The following is a 25,871-nucleotide window of genomic DNA, read 5'->3' as shown; positions in this document are numbered from 1 at the left end:
AGCCTTGACTCAGTGTCCCGGCAGAGACCAAACCCAAACAGGTGCCCAGTCCTGCTCAGGCTGTGGCACCTTATCAGGCCCTGGCAGCACTGAGTGCCCGCCAGGGAGACTGTTGTGTCTGCAGGCAGTGGGGGCACGCAGGGGAGGACAGCATTCCCTCACCTCTGCCCAGACACTGCTCCTCCAGGTCCCTGTCCCAGCACCATCCCAGCACCATCCTGTAAAACTGAGTGGGGCTGGGCTGGTGCCCCCCACAGTTGTGCTGCCCCCACCCAACACAGCTCTGAGTCCATGCAGGGGCTCAGTGCTGGTGTTTGGTGCTCAGGTCCTTGCCTGGGACAGCCCCATGCCCCCAGTCCTTGATGGGGGCTCTTTGGGACTCTTGAGGCTGTGGGGGCCCAAACTGGCTGCAGCTCCTCAGCCACACACCCAGCAGGGTCTGGAGCTGCCACAGCCCTGGGGAGAGGTTGCAGACCAGCAAAAGGCAGGAGCAGGAGGGGGCTGAGGGTCAGAAAGGGCTGTAGGTCCCACCTGAGGGTGGCTCTGATGAAACCAGTGAGACCCCAGGCCCTTTGAATGTACTTTGGGACACGGTGCCTGCACAGCTGCTGCAGGACTCCAATACCAGCAGCAGCACAGACCTCAGGGAGGACCCGCAGCCAATGCCCCCTGCTCTCAGCCCGCCCCCTCCTCCACTGCATTTACTCCCCATTTCCAGGCAGCTTCTCCTCCCCAGCCCTCCCTCGCATCCATTCTGGCATCTCCTCCCTTCCTGCGGCTCCCACTGCCCCCTCTCCCCGGGCTGGCAGCACAGACGGTGTCCCGGCTCCGTGGGTGCTCAGCACCCGCCGGATGCGGTCCGTGGGTGCGGGTGCGGGGCGGGCCGGGGGCGTGGCGGGGCCGCCGATAACAGCGGGCGCCGAGCCGGGGCCGCGGGACCAGACGGCGCAGGGAGTGGGACGAGCCAAGGACCCCCCGATCCTGGGCAGCCGGGGCAGCGGAATGGGGTCCAGCCGCCTCCTGAGACTCCTCTGCATGGTCTCGGTGCTGGCCAGGTGCCTGCACCCTGCCACGGCCCAGTGGTTTTCCCTGGGCTCAGAGGACACCACCCCGGATCCAGGCACCAGCCCTGTGCCCCCCAGCCTGGATGGGGAGGAAGGTAGGCATGGTGGGATGGGGACGTGGCTCTCCCAGCACCCCAAATTCCTGCTTCTCAGCATGGAGGGGGCATGTGGAGGGTGGTGTGTGGGGTGCCAGGGTCTAGGGCTGCTGGTGGCACCTCTGTGGCCATGGGAGTGTTATGGCACCCTGGTCCCCCTCCAGCCCTGCCATCTCCATCCCAGCGCTCCTTTGCTCCTGCAGACACAGACGCCAGCGTGGAGCCCGTGGGGAAGGTGCTGCTGAGCAAACCTCCCCTGGTAACAGCCCCTAAACGCCGGGACCATCCCTCCAGGGGGGCAGCAAAGGGGTCAGGCCGTGCCCTGCCACGCACACGAGGCCAGGTGGGTGCTTTTTCCTGGGCAGCAGCGCCCCTCCGGCTCCTCCAGCCCTCCCGAAATTCCCCAGCTGCTGCCACACTCCTTGCTATGTCTTTCCCCTTATCCATGCCCTGCTTGCACCACGTCCTGCCCCAACCCCAGCTCAGCTCTCTGTGCCCCCTTGGAAAGCAGTCACGGCAGCTCCCAGTGTCCCCTCACTGCAGCTCTGGGTTGGGCTCCCACGCCGGGCTGAGGGCAGCCCCGGCTGGGGGAGGGTCTCACCGGCCCCCCAGAATCCCCCCGAGCCCTGCCCTGAGTCGTCCCTGTCTGTCTCAAGCAGCACCGACCCACGGCCGCCCCGGAGATCTTGGAGGGGAGCGCAGTGGAGGAGGAGTTCCTGCAGATCCAGGTGATGGAGGGGTCCCGGTCCCCGGGGAGGTCCCCTGGGATGGACAGCAGGACAAGGGGCTCTGGAAAACACGGGCGGGACGGGATGGGGACGGTGGGAGTGGGGAATGGGGACGATGCTCAGGGATCTTGCTCTCAGCCCCTCTCTCCCCGCACAGACCACGGCCAAGGGGCTGCCCCGCCGGCTCCCGGACACGGACCCTGCCCTCCAGGTGAGAGGTGGGCGCGGGGCACCTGTGTCGGACCCGTCCATCGGGGCTCCGGCCCCGCTGCTCACGGCTGCTCTCTCCCTCTCCAGGTGCACAACACCTCCGGCTGTGTCTGCCCCGTGCGCCCGCCCCCGGCCCTCCCGGCCCAAAGGTGCGCTGCTCCTCCCGCAGGGACCCAGAGGGACTCACCGTGATGGTCTTTGTCTGAGCTAAACCCTTTTTGCTCGTGATTTGGACTCTAACTTTGGGGTCTGGGTGGAGAAGCGACTCAGGTGGCCCCGGGGGGGGGAAGTCAGCAGGTGCCCGTGGTGGGCTCCAGTGGAGAAAAGTGCCAGAAGGTGGAGACAGGCTCTGAATTTCCCCGACAGGGAGAGAGAGGTGACCGAGGGTTCCCCGGAGAGAGAGGCCAGCCCGGATTCTTAGGGGAGAGAGGGAAGTCCGGCAGCCCAGGACAGCCAGGTCACCAGGGTCCCCGGGGCCCTCCGGGTCCTCCGGGACCACCGGGGCCCCCGGGACCCCCGGGCGCCTGGGGAGCCCGGGGCTCACCCGCGCCTGCTGCACTTCCTGAGAGATCAGAGAACGAGGTGAGCACAGGAACAAGGGCCGGTGATGCCGGTGCTGGCCGCAGGGTGCGTCCCCGGCGGGACTGGCGGGGGTGGGGAGGGCTAGGACATGCGGCTGGGCAGGGGGACCAGGGGATGCGACACGGCAGCTCATTGACTCTGCTCCCTCTCCCTCCAACCTGACAAGCAGCTGGCAGTCTCCAGCCCTGCAGGAAACCCAGGACCCCCAGGTCCCCCCGGGCTGCCCGGCATGCCCGGACCCCCCGGGTACCCAGGCCACGACGGCCCCCAGGGGGCCCCTGGGCGGGAGGGAAAGCCAGGACCCCCAGGCCCTCCAGGAGCCGTGGGGCCGCCCGGTTTCCCTGGGGCTGAAGGAATTCCAGGGTCTCCAGGCTCAGCTGGGCCAGATGGACCCCCAGGGGCACCCGGACTCCCAGGGCCTCAGGGTCCCCCCGGGGTGCCTGGGCACGAAGGACCCCCTGGTCCCCCAGGATCTGCATCACACCCTGGCAAACCAGGGCTCCGAGGGGAGCCAGGATTCCAGGACCAAAGGTAAGGGGGTCCCAGCCCTGTCCATGGCCCTGGGGTGGGATGGGGTACCCAGGCTCACCAGATCCTCTCACTGCCCTGGGGGAGCAGCCCCATTGCCAAGCCCTCAGAGCACTCCAGGGCTGCCCCAGTCCTGCCACAGTGGGGCCTGGGGGAGCCCAGGGGCTGAACTCCACACTCACCACCCTGTGCCATCTGCCCTCAGGGTGAGAAGGGCGAGTATGGGCTGCCAGGCATGCCAGGGAGCCCTGGCCGGACAGGAGAACCAGGGCCCCCGGGCATGCCCGGTCCCATGGGGCCACCAGGACCACCAGGGGACTACAGGGTGAGTAGGGGGTCCCAAGCTGTGGGTCCTGGGTGGGAGGAACCCCAGTGTCACCCCACACACCCTCTCTTTGCAGTGTGACTCACGCCACGCTGGACACCGTGGGTTGGCCGGGCTGCCGGGCCCCAAGGTGAGCTGGGCACCATGGGCAGGGGTCCTGGCACCCTGACCAACCATCACCATGGCGGGTGGTACCCTGGTTGTGAGGCACAGCACTGCCTCGGGGGGGGCCTGGGGACGCCCAGAGCTGGGAACTGACAGCATCTCTCACTTCCCTTCCAGGGAGAAAAGGGCGACCCTGGAGAGCCGGTTTGTAGCCACCAGCAGCAGTGGGGGGGGGAGAGCAGCAGGCTGGGGGGTCCCATCCCCACCCCTGAGCCCTCCATGCTGCCTTTGCTCCCCCAAAACCCTTCACCTCCCCTCGGGGCACAGGGTGGGGGTCAGGGACACCATGGCACACGCAGAGGCACGCGTGTGCTCACCTGTGCCACCCCTAAACATGCCCAGCACACCCCAGAGGCACCCCCCAGCCTCAGCACAGCCTCTAACCCTGCCTCTCTCTGTGGCTCACCCAGGGGTGCTGCTATGGGGAGCACGGGTGCAAACCAGGGCACCTCCCCTTCGCCAGCACTGGCAGCCAGCCTGGCTCGTGGGGGTCCATCAACAGGTACCAGACGGTGAGTGGCCAGGGGAAGGGGTGCCCAGGGACCCCAGCCCAGCCTTGGGGACATGGTTCACCCCACTGGCAACCCCACAGGACCCAGATAGGGTGGAGGAAGGAGAGGGGGAGAAGGGAAAATGGAGAGAGGGAAGATGGAGATCAGTCTCAGTCTTCTCCCTCTCCTTTTGCAGGATGGCAAAGAGGAACCAGAGATTTATGGAGCGATCATCCCCCATGTGAGAGTCCCTTCCTGGCCTGTGTCTGTGCTGCCCCAGCCAGGGACGCTCAGCCCTGGGAGGGGACAGGAATGGGAACATGGGGGGCATCAATTGGGTGTCACAGCACCAAACCAGCCCAGTCTCACCTCCACACTGCTCCACTGCAGGGTCTTCGAGGTCCCCCCGGGAACCCCGGCCCCCCTGGGCCCCCCGGCCCCCCTGGCCCACCAGGTCTCCTCTACCTCAACGTAAGGCCCAGCACTGGTGTGCACACACCTGTGCCAGAGCACACACACACACGTGTGAGCGTGCACAGCACCAGGGCCCCCCCAAACCTGCCTGTCTTTGGTTGCAGAGGGTGCACCCCGTGCATGCCCAGCCGCCCTGCAAGCAGCCGGTAAGCCACGGCCTCGCTGTCCCCAAGAGTGTCCCCGTCCCCTCCCTGTGCCCAGCAGCAGACACAGGCTCTGTTTGCCCTCACAGGCATCCACAGACCACAGCTGGCCATCAGGTGAGGGCGTTTCCCAGGTGTTTTGGGGGTCCAGCCTCCTTGGAGACACCTTTCCTGAAGTCTTCCCCCCTTCCTTGGGTGCTGGGACCATGCCAGCACAGCTCCCTGGCACCACTGCTGGCTCTCCCACCCACTCCCACCACATCCCTGTGGGGCCAGCTCCCATAGGAGCATCCAGGCCCTATTCTGGGACATCTTGTGACCCCCCACCATCTCTGGGCTCTCCAGATGCTGGTGTCCCTCAGGCAGAGCCATCGGACTCCCGCACTGATCTCCGGGTGCGTCCAGGCTGCACCCCCAGGCAAACCCCCCCAGCCGCCCCAGGCAGACCCCCCCAGCAGGACCCTCACCCTCTGCCTCCTCCCAGCGCCAGACGTGGGTTTTCAAGTCCAAGGAGCTGATGGTGAAGGCGAGCAGTGCTGTGCCTGAGGGGAGCCTGGTCTATGTGAGGGAAGGGAGCAACGCCTTCCTGCGGACCCCCGCTGGCTGGAGCCGCCTCCTGGTACCGTGTGGGGTCTCTGGCAGGGCTGGGGGAGCAGGATCCAGGGCTGGGTTTGGCACTAGGGCAGCAGATCCCCAGGAAGGTGAGGATTCCTCCTAACCTGTCCCTCTGTTTGTGTCATTGAGCAGCTGGAGGATCCCAAGTCGTTCCTGGCTGGTGATGACCCCTCTGCCTCCACCCCACAGTACCAGGTGAGGAGTGCAGCAGCTGCAGGGCCCACTCAAGTCCCTGTAAGGGGACAGAGCCCTCCTCTGCATGATGGAGTGGACAGACCTCACAGGACTGTTCTCTCCTTCTTCTTCCACCTCTCCATCCAGGAGGTGAAGAGGATGCAGCCAAGAGGTCCCAACACGCTGTCACCCATGCAGTCTCCAACAGACTCACAGGTGAGCCCTGCTGAGGGTCTGGCCATGCTGGGAGGGCACACAGATGGGTGTCCCCAGACTGACCTGAGCTGTGTTTTTGCAGGTCCAGAAGGAGGAGGAACAAGGGCTGCCCCAGATTCTGCCCACCACCACAGCCCCACGGATCCCATCTGTAAGGAATGCCTGGCCCCAGGGTGGGGATGAGCAGCCAGACATGGGGAGAGGTGCCCAGGGGACCCCCAGTCCTGGCCAGCACTGCCAGGGGCTCACACCCCCTGGAATGGGGGGAGCAGAGACCTCAATTCCTCCCTGCCACCCCCAGCTCCGCCTGGCTGCCCTCAACGTGCCCCTGTGGGGCGACATGAGCGGGATCCGGGGCGCTGACCTGCAGTGCTACCGGCAGTCCCAGGAGGCCGGGCTCTACGGAACCTTCCGGGCCTTCCTGTCAGCCCCCAGCCAGCAGCTGCTGTCCATCGTCAAGAGGACAGACAGGACCCTCCCCATCACCAATCTGAAGGCAGGTACCCCCTCCCCAGGGAGGCTGGGGGAGGCAAAGCCTCACAGCCCCCATGAGCTGCAGTGGGTGGGGGACCCCCACCCAGCCCTGAGGCTGTGCTCAGGGATTTGGGGAGCTGCCAGAACCCAGAGGATGGGGATTAGGGCATTCCCCTGGCTCAGCAGAGTGGCTCGTGCCCACAGGGGCAGCTGCTGGCCAAGTCCTGGAGCTCCCTCTTTGGGGGTGCTGCCCTGCGGGGTCCCATCTACTCCTTCAACGGGCGCAACGTCCTGGCAGATCCCCTCTGGTGAGTGTGGACAGGGTCCTGGAAGGATGGCCCTGTGTGGCTCCCTCCTTGCAGAAATGCAGGAGCAAAGAGCAGGGATGCCCCTCTCACCCCATCCCCACCCACAGGCCCCGCCGGCTAGCCTGGCACGGCTCCACGCCACGGGGTGGCCATGCCCGCCAGTGGGACTGCCAGGGCTGGCGCAGCTCTGGCACAGCCCAGGGCATGGCCAGTGCCCTGGGGGAGGGCAGGCTGCTGGCTGGGCAGAGGCACAACTGCTCCACACCGCTGGCCGTGCTCTGCATCGAGGTGGCTTTTCCTTACCGGCACATGTGGTGACAAGGGTGACACCCAAGCAGGAGCTCCAGGACATTCCTGTGTGGCTGGGGAATGTCCCTGGGAGCACCACGAGCTGTGCCAGAGCTCAGCTGAGGGGACACCAGGTGCACAGCCAGGCTGTGCCATGCCCAGCCCCAGCTGTGACATCCCACAGATTCCTGTGCCACGGGGCAATGCTGGGCTGTGCCTGCAACCTCCTACCTCCACTGGAGCCATCACCACCCAGAAATAAAGATATAAAAATGTTGTTTTTTATGACACTATGCTTTGTTTTTGGGGGGACGTGGCCAGCTGCAGCAAGGAGCTGAAGGGACACACCCAGGAATGGGAGCAGGGACTGGGAACGGGCTCCAGTCCCCTTGGGGTTGGCAGTAACTGGGAGAGGACACCCTGGCACAGATCTCCATGTCAGTGAGGTCTGTGTTTTGGTCCCAGAACACAGAGTGGCCAGTATATCCCAGTGCCAGGTCTTGCTCAGTGTACTCCTGTGGGTTCCTGAGGCATTCCCAGTGTATCCCAGTGGGTCCAATGTCTGTCCAGTGTATCCCAGTGCGTGTCCAAGTTCCGTCCAGTGTCCCAGTCCAACGGGTCCCAGCGAATCCCTGGGACTTGCACAGTGTATAGCAGTACTTCAGTGGGTTCACAGGGTCTGTCCAGTGTATCCCACTATGTCCCAGTGTGTCCAGGTCCCACTATGTCCCAGTGTGTCCCACTATGTCCCATCGCCAACGGCAAACGGGCAGCCTCGGCGCCCTCCCTTTCGCTTCTCTATTGGTCCATTCTGCTGCCAATCTCACCGCTCCCCCTCCCGACTGGCCGGTTTGAACGCGCGGTGCGGCTTCTGATTGGTCGGAGGGCGGGCAGAGAGCTAGCCGTGTGCCCGCCCTCGCTCTGCGATTGGCAGAGAGCAGGGAGCCGCGGGCGCGGATTGGCTGCGCGTTTCGGCGGGACGAGCGGAGGTTTGAAGGGAACGTTGGCACCGCCATCACCGCCTCAGCCGCTATCGCCGCTGCCACGCCGCTGCCACCGCCGCTGCCACCGCCATGGAGCTCTCGCAGTCCCAGTCGCCCCTCCGGGTATGTCCTGCGACCGCTGCCCGCGACCCTGCGGGACTTCGTGATCCAACGGCACGCCGTCCCCTCAGGGTCTCGGGCACCCGCAAGTTCTCCCTGGTTCCCCTCAGCATCTCCCCGGGTCCTTCACAGCCCCCCTTGGGTCTCCTCAGGGTCTCCCCGGGCTCCTCTCTCTGCCCTTTCCCCAGCCCTCACTGTTCTCAGATTCCCCGCCCCTCTGCGATTGCTGTTCTCTTCCATTCCCCGGCCTGGCCCCTTCTTGTTCCCCCGGTGCTCCCCCTCACCGCCGCTGCCTTTCCCCCCACAGCCCGCCAACGAGAACATCGTGGTGGGCAAGCCCGATGGCCCCAAGAAGCTCTCGGTGGAGCACATCTACCAGAAGAAGACGCAGCTGGAGCACATCCTGCTCCGGCCAGACACCTACATCGGCTCTGTGGAGCTCGTCACCCAGGTAGGAGCAGGGGGCAGCGGGGCTGAGCCCCCAGAGCACCTCGGGGCAGGCGGGGAGTCTTTAGCAGCTGTTTACAAAGCACAAAACATCTGCTTATCAATCACAAATGGCACAAAGGAGGGGCTGTACCTGGGCACTTACAAATTCCTTTTTTTTTCAGCAAATGTGGGTTTATGATGAAGGCATTGGCCTCAACTGCAGAGATGTGACCTTTGTGCCTGGCTTGTACAAAATCTTTGATGAGATTCTGGGTAAGCTGACAGATCCATTGAGTCCGTGAGTGACGGGTTATTAACGGGGGTTGAATGGAAGAAACTGGAGCTAAACATAAATTATCAAGAACTTATTGGCAGTGCTTAATAGCAAGCCATTCATGGGAAACAAACGAAAAGAAAAAATTCAAAAATCTAATTACAAACCTGATTTCGTTCTGCCCAAAATTCTGCCTTTTATGTCAATGGTTGCACTGGAGAAATTCAGAGGTCATTTCCAACCTTCCTAATTCCATGATCATTTGTAGTCCTCTTTGTAATTCGCAAAATGTTTTCATGCTGAGGTGATTATTAGTAACACTGTAGTGAGTTTTCGTGTTCATTCTACTGGAACACTTCATAGTTTTCCCTTGATTGAGACTGTAATAAAAAACCAATATTCTCTTTCCTTTACAGTCAATGCCGCAGACAACAAGCAGAGGGATAAAAACATGTCGTGCATTAAAGTCACAATTGATGTGTAAGTTTGGTTTCATTGTTTTTGGTTGCCTCCAGCTGTTCTGCAAAGCTGAGGTGGCACTGCAGGGCTGTGGGGCTGATCCAAGATAGACCAAATTTCATTGACCAGTTGTGAAAGCCTTTCTCTCTGCTTAGTGCCCTGGTCTCTTACAGAGGGCTGACTGGGGAAACAGCTCTTTTGTTGCTGTGGTTTTCCACCTCTTCCTCTCCCTGTTTATCTTGACTGAGCACAGACAGGGTTTTGGTGTGTGGGTCCATTTCAGAGCCAGCATGTGCAGATCTGGGCGTTTCTGTGTTGCCTGTCCCCCCTCTGCTGGCAGCTGCTGCACTTGCTGAGCACAGATTCGTTCCTGGTGAAATGGTGCCTTTCCCCAGAGCCTTTTGGTGACTTCTTTCTTATCTCAGCCATTTGCAGCCTTAAAAACAGACTTTTCTTTCCCTCCCCAGAGAGAATAACACAATCAGTGTGTGGAACAATGGGAAAGGCATCCCAGTTGTTGAACACAAAGTGGAGAAGGTTTATGTGCCTGCTCTGATCTTTGGACAGCTGCTGACATCCAGCAACTATGATGACAATGAGAAGAAAGTCACAGGTGAGGAAGGCTCAGATGTGCACTAATTTCTCTTGAGCAGCTCCAAGTGTGTGACCTGAACTAGAAAGGGCAGGAAGGGGATCCTTGATACAGCATGAAAACTGAAAGAGGGGAAATTTAGCTGAGATATACGGAAGAAATTCCTCTCTGTGAGTGTGGTGAGGCCCTGGCACAGGTTGCCCAGAGAAGCTGTGGCTGCCTCATCCCTGCAAGTGTCTAAAGCCAGGTTGGACAGGCTCGAAGCAGTCTGTGCTTTAAGGTCCCTTCCAACCCAAACCATTCTGTGATGCTATGAAAATGACATTCTGAATCTATCAGAGAAGTCTCTGTGCTCTGTTTAATCATAACAACAGTGCAAACATGGGAACAGGGAAAATTGTCTTTGAATATTCTCTTAAACCCTAATTTAATCAAAGTTTGTAGTTGCATACTGAGCTTGTTGAATACTGTTGCTTGTTGACAGTTGTCTTTGGATTGGGTGGACATTGACAAACTCCAGTCAGTCTTGGATTCTTTTAGATGGTTTTGGACAAAGAGAATAACACAAGTCTGTGTTCCTTCTAATTCCAGGGGGGAGAAATGGTTATGGAGCCAAACTGTGCAACATATTCAGCACAAAATTTACTGTGGAAACTGGATGTCATGAATACAAAAAGTTATTCAAGCAGGTAGGAGCACTTTTCTTTCCAGGGAGTTTATACCTGAGGTTTTCAAATGAGACCCTCAGGTTTTGCTTCAAAATTCTAGTTCAGTGTGATTAGAGTAAATTTGACCCACAAAATGTAATTCAAAGGAATAATGAAATTAGCAGACAGCATGAGAATCTGGTTTTCAACCAGAGTTTTTGTTTAATTAAAGATATCTAAAACACATAAACCATCTTACTGTTTTTAAAAACGAAGGTAGTTATGTGTGTGTGTTTGACTTGCAACTCACCAAAGCTCCTTTCCTCAGACCTGGACAGACAACATGGGAAAGGCTGGAGAAATGAAGCTGAAATACTTTGATGGAGATGATTACACCTGTGTCACTTTCCAACCTGATCTGTCCAAATTCAAAATGACTGTTCTGGATAAGGACATTGTAGCACTGATGTCTAGAAGAGCTTATGATATTGCTGGATCCACAAAGGATGTCAAAGTTTTCCTGAATGGACAGAGGCTTCCTGTAAGTGAGCATTGAAAAGAAACACAAATATCTGCTTTTCTTTTTTTCCATGCCATTTAACCAGTGAGATTCTTTTGAGGCCATTCCTGTCATCACACAGAGCAAAGGAACACATGCAGGAGGGATTTTTTGCAGGAGGATGTGAATTAAGTATTTATAGGAGCTTTTATCAACCAGTTGTCTGCTCTCATCTGCGTGCAGGTGAAAGGATTCCGCAGCTATGTGGATCTCTATCTGAAGGACAAGGTCGATGAAACTGGGAATGCACTTAAGGTTATCCATGAGGAAGTCAATTCCCGATGGGAAGTGTGCTTGACTTTGAGTGAAAAAGGCTTCCAGCAAGTCAGCTTTGTTAACAGCATTGCCACCACAAAGGTAACCCCTTAGTATGTTTGATCAAACTTGTGCCCTGTTCTTCAACCTGAATATTCTTGGTTATTTGTAAGGGTACACATGTTAGTGAAAAATAATGTTGCAAAGGATGTGCTTAAAGTTTTAAATAGATATTTCTATTTTTGTGGGTTTAGTGGCCTCAGTCTCAGATCCTTGTCCCATTCTCCTCAGGGTGGCAGGCACGTTGATTATGTGGCTGACCAGCTCGTGACGAAAATCATTGATGTTGTGAAAAAGAAGAACAAAAACGGAGTTGGAGTGAAGCCCTTCCAGGTACAATGTCAGAATTTTCCAAGTGGGAAGCACAACTTGAGCATTACTGCAAATTGTAACTTCAGCTTAATGCATAGCTGCGTTAATTAATAACACATTTTCATTGTGCAGACATTTCATTGTGCAAATTGTAACTTCAGCTTAATGCATAGGTGCATTAATTAATAACACATTTTCGTTGTGCAGACAATATCTAGAAGATTGCTAATTATAGAAGTCTCATATTGTCCAATTTAAGCCAATTAACTTCCCTTTGCAAGTCAGTGTAGATGCACTAAACCTCACTATCTGTTAGATTACACCTATTGAGGTGCAGAGATGCCAATTCTTGACATTCCAAATCATCTAACATTTCATGAATGTTCATTAGCTGTTCAAAATTAACAAAATATCTGTGAAAATTCCCAACTTTACAGTGCTGAGTGTTCCCTCACTGTACAGTGTGTGATCCTTGTTGTATTTAACTACAGGTGAAGAACCACATGTGGATTTTTGTGAATGCCTTAATTGAAAATCCAACCTTTGACTCTCAGACTAAGGAGAACATGACTCTGCAGGCAAAGAACTTCGGCTCTACCTGTAAACTGAGTGAAAAATTCATTAAGGGTGTAAGTCCTGATGTGCATGGGCAGTCAAGATGGCTGTAAAAAACACGTAACAAAAGTTTCTGTCACTGCTGAGGCTTTTCCAACAACTTTGGATTGGGTTTTGTGTTGCAGGCAGTTGGCTGTGGCATTGTTGAAAGTATCCTAAATTGGGTAAAATTTAAAGCTCAGAACCAGCTGAATAAGAAATGTTCAGCTGTGAAACACTCCAAGATTAAGGGTGTTCCAAAACTGGATGATGCCAACGATGCTGGTAAGTGGTTGACATCCTTTGTAACCAGTTCATTGAAAAACAGTTAAAACTTGTTCCTTGAACAAAAGCTTTGTCTCCTAAGGAGAAGTGAGAAGAGAAAACCTGTCATTATAGTTTTACTCCCATTTTACAGTCCCATTTACTATGATTATCCCCACTTACTGTGTGCAGTGCCAAAAAAACTGCCTTAAAAGATTATTTATACTTGTTCAGTCGTGAATGTGCAGCCTTGGATTTCATTTTTTTAAGTAGAGAACTGACTCAATTTTCTTCTTTTTTAGGCAGCAAGAATTCTTTAGATTGTACACTGATCCTGACTGAGGGAGACTCAGCCAAAACTCTGGCTGTCTCTGGTCTGGGAGTGGTTGGTAGAGACAAATATGGAGTATTTCCTCTCCGTGGGAAAATCCTCAATGTCAGGGAAGCTTCTCACAAGCAGGTTGGTTGGAAAATGGTTACAGTTACGTGGTGGAAGGTGTGGTGTGATTTGTGCAATGACTCGGTGCAGCTGCACCTGAAGCACTGGAACTCCAAGGAGCAGTGTCTGAAACACTTCCCTCAGCTTGAGCCTGTCTCACTGGTTAAGTGGGAATATTGATTAAGTCCTGCTCAGTGATTTGCCTGAGGGGATAATATTCATGTTGTGCATTGGGAAATGTTTTGAATTATCTAGAGAAATTTAACCATTAGAAATTATACATTTCTGAACAGCAAAAAAACCCCAGCAGGACAGAGCTCAGCCAATGATTCACTTATGGATAACTTTATACTTTCTTGAGCTACATTTTGAGTCTGAAAGACAAGTTTTTATTCTGTGTGATTTCTTTCAGATTATGGAAAATGCTGAAATCAACAACATCATCAAGATTGTGGGTTTGCAGTATAAAAAGAACTATGAAGATCAAGAATCTTTAAAAAGTCTTCGCTATGGAAAGATTATGATCATGACAGATCAGGTTAGGTTCATTAAAATTGAAAGTTGGGAGAGGATAACAATTAGTACTTAAATAAAGAGATAGGAAGAAAATATTTCTCTAACTGCTGCTATTGTTGTACCTAATTCTCTGGGTTCCTTTTTCCTATTTTACATTTTTGTGGGTGAAAATGTCTTTTCAGCCACAAAAAAAGTAAAATGCTGAGTTACATCAATCAGCCAAACACTGTCTCTCCATTCTGCTGATTCAAAGTCTTTGACCAGTCCTTGACACCTTTTTTCACCAAGAATACCTTTTCTGTTTCTCTTCATTTTCAGCAATTAACACATGGCCACCTTTTTAGAGGTGAAAGTTAATAGGGTCAGCTGGAATTACAGAGTTACTTACTATTAAGCCAACAATTGTCATTTCCATCATTCTATTATAAAATATGGTTTGGTTTTTTTATTTTAAAATTCAGGATCAGGATGGATCACACATCAAAGGTTTGCTGATTAACTTCATCCATCACAATTGGCCATCTCTTCTAAGACACAATTTTTTGGAGGAATTCATTACTCCCATCATAAAGGTGAGGGCTGGGGGAGGATGAGGTGAATGACTGAGGATCTGTTACCCAAAAATGCCTTTCATTTCACAGTTAAAATGTTTGTCCGTTGTAGGCCTTTAAAAATAAAGAAGAAATTGCATTCTACAGCATTCCTGAGTTTGAAGAATGGAAAGCCAATACCCAGAACTACAACTCATGGAAAATCAAGTACTACAAAGGTTTGTAAAACTTAATATGGGGAAACTGATCCAAGTGAGAGCATTTATGATTTGCTGCAGTCAATCCTGCTTTGCAGAAAGGATTTGGGTGTCCTCCAAGTCTCTTCCCTCCTATGATATTCCAATTAGATTTCAGATATCTACAGGAATTACAGACAAAATCCAAAACTACTACATGCCAGTGCTCACTTAGTTGTAATTCTTATGGCTTTTGTGATACATCTCGTTTTAAAATAACTTAAGTTTTCAGCAAGTCATCTTCACACTGCATGTTCATATGATGCATCACAAAAACTGGGCATACCAAAATATTTCTTTGAATTGGAACTTAATTTAAGCAGAAAAGTCATTTGGATTACCTCTCCTGTCCCTGCAGGTTTGGGTACCAGCACGTCAAAGGAGGCCAAAGAATACTTTGCAGATATGGCAAAACACCGAATTGGCTTCAAATATTCTGGGCCTGAAGATGATGCTGCGATCACCCTGGTAACAAACACTTGATTTAATTGCTGACTTACTACCTTTGGTATTTCACCTTGTAGAGTGCTCTGTATTTTCTCTTAAAATGCTCTTGGAAGCCTTTGGGCTGGAGACAATGTCTGTGTTACCAAGGCTACAGCTTTAGTTGAACCAGGAGCGGCGAATCTGCCCCTCAACCTCAGGGCAAGAGTACCCTTTTAGTGATGGGCTTTAAATATAGCTTGGAACAAACTGATCACTACAAACCAATTGACATTTTCAGACACAATAGTAAATATTCCTTCAACATTTTTCTGTGTATTCTGCTGCAGTTTTTTTCCAAGTTAGATCTCCCCTTCTTCCCTCAGTGCAAAGCAGTGGGTTAAATTAGTCCTTGTTTCTGTGAACTTCACCTTAGCTGGTCTTGATTCTTAAATATTCAGAGTTGTTAGGCAATGTCAAAAAATCAAGTTTTTCCCCTCAAATCTGCTTTAGTCTTTTGTTATTAAAAATCTGTAAATTTAAACCTAACTACTCTGTCTTCTACAGAGTGGTGGAAATTATGCTCTTAATATGTTTAGCTACAGAAAGCTTTTATTGCATTTCTTGGGCTCTTAAATCAGCCTGTTTAGCATGTTGTTCTCCTGGGTAAGCTCTTCCTTTTTCTCAAGTGATCCAATAGTGCACAACCACAGAATGTTCTGGAATTGAGTTACTTTTCATTTTGTAACATGCAGGCCTTTAGCAAGAAGAAGATAGAAGAGCGAAAGGAGTGGCTGACTAATTTCATGGAGGATAGAAGACAACGGAAGCTGCACGGTCTACCAGAGGTAAAAGGTTTATGTTTATAAGGAAACTGGTTTCCAGTCTCTGCCTGGGGCTGTTCTCAGCTTCATCCCAGCACACCAGAGCTGCACACAGCTCAGTCAGTGAGTCAGGTCCGGATTAAAGGACGTTGAAAATGTGTCAGGATTTTGCAGAACAGCTTCTTCTCTCATCTTATCAGTGTAGCCTCATTGTCAATTATCCAACTGTCAACTTCATTTTTAACTCTCATCTTTCAAGTTGCTGTATCAATAGGAAAATGATAACTCAAGCAGAGGAAAATAAAGTCTTTATTTCCACCAAAATGGTGGAAATAATGCATCCTGGGAAGTGTTTCCCTTTGCCATGCAAAGAGTGTCATCACTTGAACTGTATTTAGCTGGTCTTACAAGGGATTCCCATTTCAGTGAAACTAGCCAAGAAACTGATTAGGCCCTGTTAAAATTAAGGCAATCTTCTCTCTGCTTTTTTTTGTCAGGAATACCTGTATGGGAAAAACACTGATTACCTGACATACAATGACTTCATCAACAAGGAGTTAGTGCTGTTCTCAAACTCAGATAATGAAAGATCAATCCCTTCACTGGTTGATGGTAAGTGATTGATAAGTTGTGATTCTGCATGGTGTATCCCCAGAACTGAGGAAATGGGTGTTTGATGTCCCATCAGAGCCAGGAAACCTGCTGAGGTGTCAGGGTCAGCATCCTGAAGTCTGTTTTCTGCTTAAGAGTTCTTTCATCATTGGATGAAATATCTTGTCCATTTTGTAGTATATTATTGCCAGTACCTTACTCAGCTGGTACAGAATCTTTAAGTAGTTCTTGCATCTCTAGAGAGCCAAATGCATCACATCACATGTTCTAACCACGAGGTCTTTTCTATTTTCACACAGGTTTGAAGCCAGGCCAGAGGAAGGTTTTGTTCACCTGTTTCAAACGGAACGATAAGCGGGAGGTGAAGGTTGCTCAGCTGGCTGGTTCTGTAGCTGAGATGTCCTCATACCATCATGGTGAGGTAAGAACCTGCCTGGGTGTGCAAAACACTCTGAAGGAAAGGCAAAAAGCCCTTCTGTTGATGTGAGTTACAATGCCTCTAAAGCAGAATTAGGTGTTTGGGTGTGCACACCAAAGGGAAGTTGCTCTTTAGCTGTTTCCACAATTAATTCTTCAGGATTAATTTAATCTGATGTTCATCACTCTGCCTGTCCTGTCTGGACATCATGGGAGCATAGTTCATTCAAAAAGTGGAACAAGAAAACTCTACTTAATTTGTGATGGACTTAGGCAGATGTTAATAAACTTTCTGCTTGGGTCAGGAAAAGTTAAGCACTACCACAAGGTTCTCTGTGGAGACTGACAGAATCTTTCACTGGAGGTTTCAGAGCAGGTAGACAGCAATAGATAGAGACATGGGTCACTAGAACATTTCAGATGGTCTTGGGATGCATTTTCCTTGAATTTCCTCCAGTATTTCATCAATGGAGTTTATCCTCTGTATCAGTTAAATTCTTGGTGTGAATGTTGCCTTACTTGTCCGTCCCCTGAACCATTCTGCATTGCACAGCTTTGCACCTCCTTTATTGCAGGCTGCACTGATGATGACCATCATTAACTTGGCTCAAAACTTTGTGGGCAGCAACAACCTCAACTTGCTCCAGCCCATTGGTCAGTTTGGCACAAGGCTGCACGGGGGCAAAGACTCTGCCAGCCCTCGATACATCTTCACCATGCTCAGGTCAGCATTCCTAAGTTCTTACTGTACTAAAGGACTCCATTTTACAGCAATTAGAATGAAAAACAAATTGGATTTTTCCCTTTAAAACTTTGGGCTATACTTGCATGCTCAGAGTAGCAACAATTGAAATGAGATTCAGGTGCTAGGTTTCATTGTGGAAACGTGGCTATCAGCACAGAGAATATGGAAATGGAAGCAGAACCAAGGGAGACATTTGGGTGGGATAATAAAAATTAAGGAGGTTTCTTTTTGCATGGCAGTCGTGTTCTGTAGCAAGAATTTGGGCTTAAATTCCCTTCTCTGTTCCAGTCCCCTGGCACGCCTGGTGTTCCCACCAATGGATGACAACATCCTGAGGTTCCTCTATGATGACAACCAGCGTGTGGAGCCAGAGTGGTACATGCCCATCATTCCAATGGTGCTGGTCAATGGAGCTGAAGGGATTGGCACTGGCTGGGCCTGTAAAATCCCCAACTTTGATATCAGGGAAGTTGTTAACAATATCCGTCGGCTGATGGATGGAGAAGAGCCACTGCCAATGGTAAAGAATATATTTAAAAAACAAATGTCTTGCTTGTTAGTTTATTGAGCTCATATTGAGCATTTTATGGGCATTCTTAAAAAAAGAGGCATCCACACAAAGCTGAATCCAGTGTTTTTGCTCCTCAGCTTCCCAGTTACAAGAATTTCAAGGGCACCATAGATGAGCTGGGGCCTAATCAGTATGTGATAAGTGGTGAAGTGTCCATCCTTGATTCTACAACCATTGAGATCACTGAGCTGCCTGTCAGAACATGGACACAGGTAATAAACAGGGAATCTGCTCTGGAATATCGACTTTGCTCTTTAAAGCAAGAAGTGAGTAGTGGGTTTAGATCTGACTTTGTTTCTTTCCTCAGACATATAAAGAGCAGGTTCTGGAGCCGATGTTGAATGGCACTGAGAAGACCCCCCCTCTAATCACAGACTACAAAGAATATCACACAGACACCACGGTGAGGTTTGTGGTGAAGATGACTGAAGATAAACTAGCAGAAGCCGAAGCTGTGGGGCTGCATAAGGTCTTCAAACTCCAAACAAGTTTAACGTGCAACTCCATGGTACGTGACAGATTTTGCTGAAGGAATTTCTTGGTTTAACTCAGACTCTGTGGACAGCTGCAGTCGTTGCGTGAAACAAAAATCCTCTTTGGCAGTAACCTATTCACTTCGATTTTTCTGCTGTTACTGGTTTTAAATCAGCTTTCAAAGGTCAAGAGCCTGGCTTGGGAGTGGGTCCAGAGTGGATGCTTTGCCTGAAGGAGGCAAAATGATCTGAAATCACAGTTTGCAGAGCTCTGTGAGCCAGCAGCAGGGGCACTGAACGTCTGGTTCCTGACAATGTGTGAAGCTTTGATGCGAGATGTTTGTCCTGCACAGAGCTCTAAGATTGAAGTAACCTTAACTCTACTGCTTGTATTCAAGAACACTGAAATTCTAAAATTGTCTCTGCTGCTGTGCTCACAAACTGAAGTAGTTTTAGAACAACACTGAGATTTGATAATTTGTTGGTTACTAATTCGGTGGTACCATCACACCTGTGTTACAGGTGACTTTCAGTGGGTCTGGAATCAGTTTTATCATCATAACACCCGTGTTCTTTCATTTTCCTCCAGGTTCTTTTTGACCATGTCGGCTTTCTCAAGAAATACGACTCTCCCCAGGATATTCTTAAGGAGTTCTTTGAACTCCGGCTCCGATATTACAACCTGAGGAAGGAATGGCTCATTGGGATGCTGGGTGCTGAGTCTGCAAAGCTGAGCAACCAGGCTCGCTTCATCCTGGAGAAAATAGATGGCAAAATTGTGATTGGTATGTTGTTCTTGGTGACTGGGATTGGAACTGGGAGAACTGGGTGATCTCTTGAGCTCTGTCAGCACCCCCTCAGCCCCAGGCTGGTTTTTACAAACCACACCAGGGCTTATCTCTGTTCTTGTGACATCTAAGAGGAAAATGCTTCACAGAGTATCCTTGGTCTGTGTATTATACACATAATAACGACAATGGGATACTTATGTAGCTTTCCTGCTCTGTGTTTGAGAATTTTTGAGAGAATTTTTTAATAGTTTAGCAATCATTCCCATTTATTTCTGACTTGGGAGGAGTAAGAGTTAATTATTTGTGGGTTTAGAAAGGGGCAGTGTTTGCTGTTAAATGCATTCTTAAGAATCTGTATCTCTCTCCATTATCTTTGTGAACCTCTGCAAAAATACTCCAAATCACGTTCTCAGTGGACTGGGGGTTTCAAACTTAGATGATACTCAAGCAGCAGCATCTGAGAATCATGAGCTGGAAAAAGAAGCAGATCTTTGTTCCCAACATTCACATTTTTCAATCAACTTTTCCCCCTCGGTGTAAAAGCTGGGCTGTGTTCCGCTGCCTTCACGGCCAGACAACGTGTCATAAGATGCTTTGTGGTTTGTGTCTGAAGGCAGCCCAGTAATCCCAGCAGCTCTAGTCTGTCTGACTGAACTCAGGAAGAGAAATAATTCCCTTGAAATGCATTTTCTTGGGTTTTTTTTGTAATAAGTAGTTCCAAGGCTGCCAGAGCTGGTTTCATTTGTATTTGTGTCTCATGGTTGATGGTTTCTGATATCTTAAAAAGGAGCAAATTCCAGCTGAAGCATTTCCAGTGGTTGAGCACTTAGAGCATAAATTTCCTGGGTGATGTCTAATGAGGTGCAAGCTATACCAAGCTATCAAGGATTTCTTTCTCCACCTGATGTCTGTACCATCGTACCTTTTTTCCCCCAAGTTCAAAAACTGCTTAAAACAGGGGAAATGCATGTATGGAAACAAAGACAAATATTAAAACTGTTTTGGCTGGTACAGGAGCAATGCTTCCCTGACAAATCTCCTGCTAAACAGGAGTTTTTCAGGTGTTGTTCAGGCTCTTCCACATGTCCCAGCTGTGATGTGGAAAGGCTGGTTTGGAGCTCTGTAGGATGCTCAGCAGCTTCAGCCACAGCATCCAAACTGTAAAGCTCATCTGTCACTCCTAACAGCCACTGGTAGTGGGCATTGAGTGACAATCCTGAAACGTCTGTTTGCAGAGAACAAACCCAAGAAAGAGCTGATTCAAGTTCTCATCCAAAGAGGGTACGAGTCTGATCCAGTGAAGGCTTGGAAGGAGGCTCAGAACAAGGTAATGCCTCAGTCATCCTCTGAATATGCCCAAACTGGCCCTGAGCTCTGAGGCTTTGTAATCCTCAGAGAGGCCCAAGTTGCTTTTCAGTTAGCAGGATTCCAAGAGCTTCCGTGTTTGATCAGTAGCCCTACCCATGTGTGTCAGGGTTTCTGTTGACTGTGTTTGTTTCAAATCCACTTTTAGGATGAAGAGGAGGAAGAGGAGAAAGAGAGTGACAAAGAATCAGCTACAGCCTCTGGCCCTGACTTCAACTACCTGCTGAACATGCCCCTGTGGTATCTGACCAAGGAGAAGAAAGATGAGCTCTGCAAGCAGAGGGATAACAAAGTATGTGCCTTCCTTTCCTTATAAAAGCATTATATTTACAATATATTATGTGTTATACAGGTTATTTTTGGCTGGTGGATTGCAATGTGTTATTGATGATTATCTGGGATTCCCTTTAGGAAAAGGAGCTGGAAAACCTGAAGAGGAAGAGTCCCTCTGACCTGTGGAAGGAAGACCTTGCTGCCTTCATTGAAGAACTCGATGTATGTCAATGCTCAGTGCAGAAAATCAACTCCCTCATCTTATCCACCAGCCCTTTATTGACTTTTGTATTTCTTTGTGTTATTTTATGCTCCCCTCTGCAGGTAGTGGAGGCCAAGCAAGCACAGGATGAGAGTGCAGGGATTGTTGGCAAACCTCTGAAGGCGAAAGGAGGGAAAGCAAAGGTGAAGAAGGCCCAGCTGGCAGAAGTGATGCCATCCCCTCATGGCATCAGGGTTGTTCCTCGGATCACTGCTGAGATGAAGGCAGAGGCAGAGAAGAAAACTAAGAAGAAAGTAAAGGTAAAAAGGAATATTCCAAATGCTCCATCTTCTTTTACACCCTCTTCAATACAGTCCTAAAAATGTGAGTCCTTGTTAGCTGGACTTGTCCTGTTGAAGCAGTTATTCAAGGAGAGGGACAGGACCCATCCTGAGGATTTGGGAACCACTGGGAATAGGGGTATCTCAGTCTGAAGGAGAACAGACTCACATATCAGGAGGTGGCTTAGAGGGAAATTTTTTGGCACATTGCACTGCCAGGGATGGGCTGGTAGCTCAGAAAGGGGGGTGGATGTAAGTAAGGTTGTTCCAGGTGTCTTGGGAATTTGATAAACCCTCTAGCAGGCAGGAAGCACAGCCAGTACATTCCCTTCTCCAGAACAGCCTTTACATATCCTGCAATGCTTTCACCCACTTAATGCCATCATTGTTCTCTCTATCAAGGAGATAAAAAAGATTGAACTCTTTTTATAGGACTAGTTGAAATTGTGTCATTCAGCCATTTCCAACAGAGAGATATAACCCATCCCTTCACCTGTTTGACCCTGGAAGCCACACAGGTCACTCTTTTCCTCCAAATGATTCCACCCAACAGTTTTTCCAAATAATTCTTGCTTTTGTTTTGATCCCACCCTGTCCTGTCCTGCATCCCCATCCCCCCCAGAGCCAGCACACAGCAGCAGGACCAGAGTGCTCAGGAGTGGGGCCAGAGTTCCTGTTTTTGTTCATGTTGGATTTTGCCTTTTAAGTCACCTGATCTGGGGGCAGATCCTGTCCAATTTACAGATCTGTCTGTAATCAATTCTACACATAGTTTATTTTACAGACTTAGATTTCTTGTACCACTACTTTACATTGCTAAAATAAGCAGCTCCTTCCTCCATTACCCCATGTGCCTCTTCTCTGTGAGCTGACTCACTGTTTGGTATCTGCTTGCATCTGCAGAGTGAAAAAACTGAATTTGATGAGAATCAGGATGAAAACACATCTGGAGAGAAGGAGACTGCAGGCCTGAAGAAGAAATTAGCACAGAAGCTGAAGACTGAGCAAGGTAAATGCTTTGATTTTATTCCCTCCAAGGAAAAGAGGGAAAGGGTTGTCAGTTTGGTTATCTGACCTCTTCCTGAAGGTGGTGAGCAACACCTAGGATCAGTAATTTTGGAAAAACTGGGTGAGAAAGTGATCCTGGATAACAGTCAAGCAGGATAGATTCCTATTTCTCTTTGTTTAAGCCAGAATCCTCTGAATTCAGTGTATTTCTAAGCTGAGCTTGAACTGCTGAGCCTGAACTAGATATACATGGAAGTTTGCTGGTACATCCTGCACTGCCTCCCAATATTTTTCAGGAGCTAAGAGACAGGCCACTCTGCCTTTCAAGCCATTAAAGAAAACCAAGAAACGAAACCCTTGGTCTGACTCAGAGTCTGATTCAGAGTCTGACTTTGAAGCACCTCCTCAAAGAGAGCGAGTGGTTCGCCAGGCAGCAGGTGAGTGAGGACATGGATGCAGGAGAAGGATGGTCCTCCTTGTGGAGACTAGATAGGGACCTCCCAGAGCCTCAGATCACATTGAGAAATCATCTTTAAAAGGCCACTTTATTTTACTGTCTGAAACTATTAAATATTTCTACCGTTTGTGCACATTTTCAAGGAAAAGCAGAAATGGGCAACTAGAGAAATATGGCTATTTGGTTTAATTACACAACTGTCTTGGCACATGAAATGTGTTGTGGGTGAGGTTGGAAGACTCCAAATGACAGAACACATTTGTCATTTGGAGTCTTCTCCCTGGCAGACTCAGCATCTGCTTGTTTTTATTCAGATCTTTATTTTTTAATAACTGTAGCTAAAATATTGAAAAATAAACAGAGCTGCATATTGCCAAATGTGTAAAATAACACATCTGTGTTCTTCCATCAGCCAAAGTCAAGCCCATGGTCATTTCGGACTCGAATCACTCCAGCTCAGACGAGGACTCTGAATTCCAGGGTGACAGTGAAGGCAACTCTGAATCGGACACAAACTCGAAGAAAAAGGCTCCTCCCAAGCCCAAACCTGCTCCCAAGTGAGTATTTTTCCATAATCACTGGAAATTGTGCTTAATGCTACACAGAAGTTAAAAGCTATTTTTTTTTTACTCCCCTATTTAGTGCCTCATAAACTAAATTAAAATCTTGGGGTTTTGTTTTCCAGGGAAACCACTGAAAAAGCAGCAAAAGCTCCCAAGCAAAAGGCAGTGCCAAGTGCTGTTCCTGGTGAGTGTGAGACCTCTTAAACCACGTGGATTGCTCTATAATCCCTCAGCAGTGCACAGGGAAGAGCAGAGGGGATAATTTGGCTGTTTCAGGCTGACTTTCTGCTTTCCTTATCCCGTTCCAGTCCAAGATGTCCCTGAGGACAAGGTGAGCCAGGCTCCTGCAGCTCCATCCGTCCCAGTGCCGAGCACCAAGGCTGTGCCCAAAAAAACTGTAGCAGCCAAGAAGGCTGGAGCCACCAAGGGTAAGGGCAGCTCAGCAACATCAGGTTTTGAGAACAATTATAATTCCTGTGGGAAACAGTCCCGGTGATTTCGCTTGGCATTCCAGGGCCTGGGCAACCGGAGTTTGCATTTCAGCAAAGATCTGAGGTTTGTGGCAGAGGTTCTCTGGTTGTCATGTTTGAGGTCTGTTTCCAAACATATCGTGTTCTAGTTCATGTTGGACATGCTAGGAGGGAGGGAATTTTAGTTTGGGAACAGGAAAAGTGAATGCTTCCTACAGTGCTATGTAATACTTGGCAGGGATAATCCGAGTGGAATTTGTGTCTTGCAGTCAATGTCCTACTTCGTGTCTTTTTGGGAAGAAAGCAGGCAAGCTTTTGGGGGTAGTTTGATCTATTCAATGCTGGATCCATCTCATCCATCTCCAGCATTTGACTCAGGGATTTTTAAACCCCAGGCTTTGACACGATTTTGTATATTCCAAATGGAATCAACTCGGTGTTGATCCCAGCAGGAAAATAGTGTTACTTCCATTCCTAAACTGAGAAAGCATGTTATCACTCAGAAATGGCCTGAAATGAGCTGAACTGGAAGCTGTGCTTCAAGATGCTCTTTTAAAAAGTGAAAATATAGGTAAGAAGGAATGAGTTGTGTGTTTGGGAAATTCCTTCCTTGCTGTGCAGGATTTTGAAGGTCTGAGATGGGTTATGGAGCCTTGAGAGATCAGGACTTTTCAATCTGAAATAGGCTGTGAATTGCTTTGAGCACTCTTTAATTTGATCCTCTAAATGTAGCGGAACTGAGCAGATAAACAACCTCATTCCTCACCATCTGTGGAAGAAAGATCTTTCTAGAAAACCCAGCTTCAAACGGAGCCGACCTGCGCGCTGACCCCGCGGCAGCACGGAGCCTGTTGCTGTTGGAAGTAATTCCCAAAGTGGGAATGAGAGAGCAGTGAAACAGGGGTTTAATACCATGTTCTGTTCCAGACAACCAGCCCTCCATCATGGATATCCTGGCCAAGAAAAAGGCTGCACCCAAAGCCAAGCCAGCAGCCAAGGATGGAGCCCTGCACGCCGGGGGTGACAACGCCAAGGGGAGGAAGGGTGTGAAGAGGCAGCCAAGCTCTTTGGATTCGGATTCCGATTCAGATTTTGGCTCAAAGCCTGCCAAATCTGTTGTATCAAAGGTTTGTGCAATGAGGGAACCTCAGAGTGTGGGGTGGGTTCTCCTGTCAGGAAAAGCTGGTGGAGGTTGAGCCTCTACCTGGGAGTGGGGAATGGGGAAGAGGAGGGTCGTAGAATCATGGAATATTCTGAGCTGGAAGTGACCCACAAGGATCATTGAGTCCAACTCCCAGCCCTGCACAGGAGAGCCCAGCAATCCCACCCTGTGCCTGAGAGCATTTTCCAAACACTCCTGGAGCTCTGTCAGCCTTGGGGCTGTGACCATTCCCTGGGGAGCCTGGGCAGTGCCTGAGCACCCTCTGGGATAAAAACCTTTCCCCCATAAGGGTCAGACACCCCAGATCCTTGGCCTGCTCCCACTGTCCCCATGGCACAGCAGGTGTGTGGTACTCATCATGTTCCCTGTGGGTGCTCAGATCCATGATTCCTTTCCTGCTTTCCCTCCAGAAATCCAAGGTACAGGAAGACACCTTCACCATTGACTCTGGTGATGAAAGCCCTGCACCTCAGCCCCGTGCCAGGCCTGGCCGTGCCAAAAAACCCGTCCAGTACCTGGAGGAGTCCTCTGAGGACGACCTGTTTTGAGTTCTTAGGAAAATTTTAAACTCCAGATCCACAACAAGCCTTCAGCAGCGCTCCAGAGCTCCCACCAAAGACCATCTCAGCCTAGGGAATCTTCACCAAATGTGAGCCACTCCAAAACTGTTCATTACTGGTGAACACAGCTGGTTTTTTCTTTGGTTTTAGATAAGTTAGATTTGTTTAAACAGGAACATCCCCTTTTTGGTGAACACTGGAGCCACGTGCCCAGCAAGTGCTGCCACACTTCCCTCTTCCCCATTATTTGACACTTTGTGGTCATTTTAGTGTTAAAGTTGACTTTAGAACATGCAAAATCCTTTAAAATTTATACATCCCTCTTGAAATATCTTATAGTACTAAATACATTAATTTTTAGTTCTACTACCCAACTCAGGTGAGCTGGAGTCATGTTTCCAGCACTATTCCTTCACTATGTAAATATTTCTGTGTTTGTTCTTG

The 25,871-nt window shown here is 50.1% G+C and overlaps 2 protein-coding genes and 1 long non-coding RNA gene across 3 annotated transcripts; all 3 read left to right on the top strand.

The window, feature by feature from the left end:
• Positions 1-1,374: 1,374 nt before the first annotated feature.
• Positions 1,375-2,087, top strand: LOC118696826 (uncharacterized). The gene is made up of 3 exons (XR_004981690.2): positions 1,375-1,502; positions 1,819-1,887; positions 2,045-2,087. It is a non-coding gene; the product is annotated as an uncharacterized LOC118696826 (long non-coding RNA).
• Positions 2,088-2,908: 821 nt separating this feature from the next.
• LOC118696507 (collagen alpha-1(XV) chain-like) lies at positions 2,909-6,910 on the top strand. Its single transcript, XM_054517406.1, has 17 exons — positions 2,909-3,001; positions 3,413-3,532; positions 3,609-3,662; positions 3,815-3,841; positions 4,108-4,209; positions 4,385-4,429; positions 4,579-4,659; positions 4,767-4,808; positions 4,895-4,922; positions 5,151-5,200; positions 5,290-5,424; positions 5,553-5,615; positions 5,742-5,810; positions 5,893-5,961; positions 6,112-6,310; positions 6,489-6,543; positions 6,700-6,910. Exons 1-17 carry the CDS (start codon positions 2,909-2,911, stop codon positions 6,908-6,910), a joined length of 1,443 nt encoding a protein of 480 aa, XP_054373381.1.
• A 1,021-nt stretch (positions 6,911-7,931) lies between these two features.
• Positions 7,932-25,871, top strand: TOP2A (DNA topoisomerase II alpha). The gene is made up of 35 exons (XM_036398814.2): positions 7,932-7,986; positions 8,291-8,434; positions 8,595-8,685; positions 9,103-9,166; positions 9,613-9,758; positions 10,329-10,426; positions 10,713-10,925; positions 11,127-11,300; positions 11,490-11,591; positions 12,062-12,199; positions 12,311-12,449; positions 12,731-12,888; positions 13,280-13,405; positions 13,845-13,955; positions 14,047-14,152; positions 14,529-14,638; positions 15,349-15,441; positions 15,915-16,029; positions 16,329-16,450; positions 17,022-17,170; positions 17,480-17,711; positions 17,840-17,974; positions 18,070-18,270; positions 18,825-19,020; positions 20,262-20,353; positions 20,540-20,683; positions 20,803-20,886; positions 20,989-21,186; positions 22,111-22,216; positions 22,512-22,652; positions 23,085-23,229; positions 23,358-23,419; positions 23,544-23,663; positions 24,633-24,832; positions 25,278-25,871. The coding sequence occupies exons 1-35, from the start codon at positions 7,954-7,956 to the stop codon at positions 25,413-25,415; spliced, it is 4,626 nt and encodes a 1,541-aa protein (XP_036254707.1). The 5' UTR covers positions 7,932-7,953; the 3' UTR covers positions 25,416-25,871.

Source organism: Molothrus ater, chromosome 27 (genome assembly GCF_012460135.2).
Source record: "Molothrus ater isolate BHLD 08-10-18 breed brown headed cowbird chromosome 27, BPBGC_Mater_1.1, whole genome shotgun sequence".
Taxonomy (NCBI): domain Eukaryota; kingdom Metazoa; phylum Chordata; class Aves; order Passeriformes; family Icteridae; genus Molothrus; species Molothrus ater.
The sequence above is the reverse complement of the archived record's forward strand: the minus strand, read 5'-3'. Positions and strand labels throughout refer to the sequence as shown.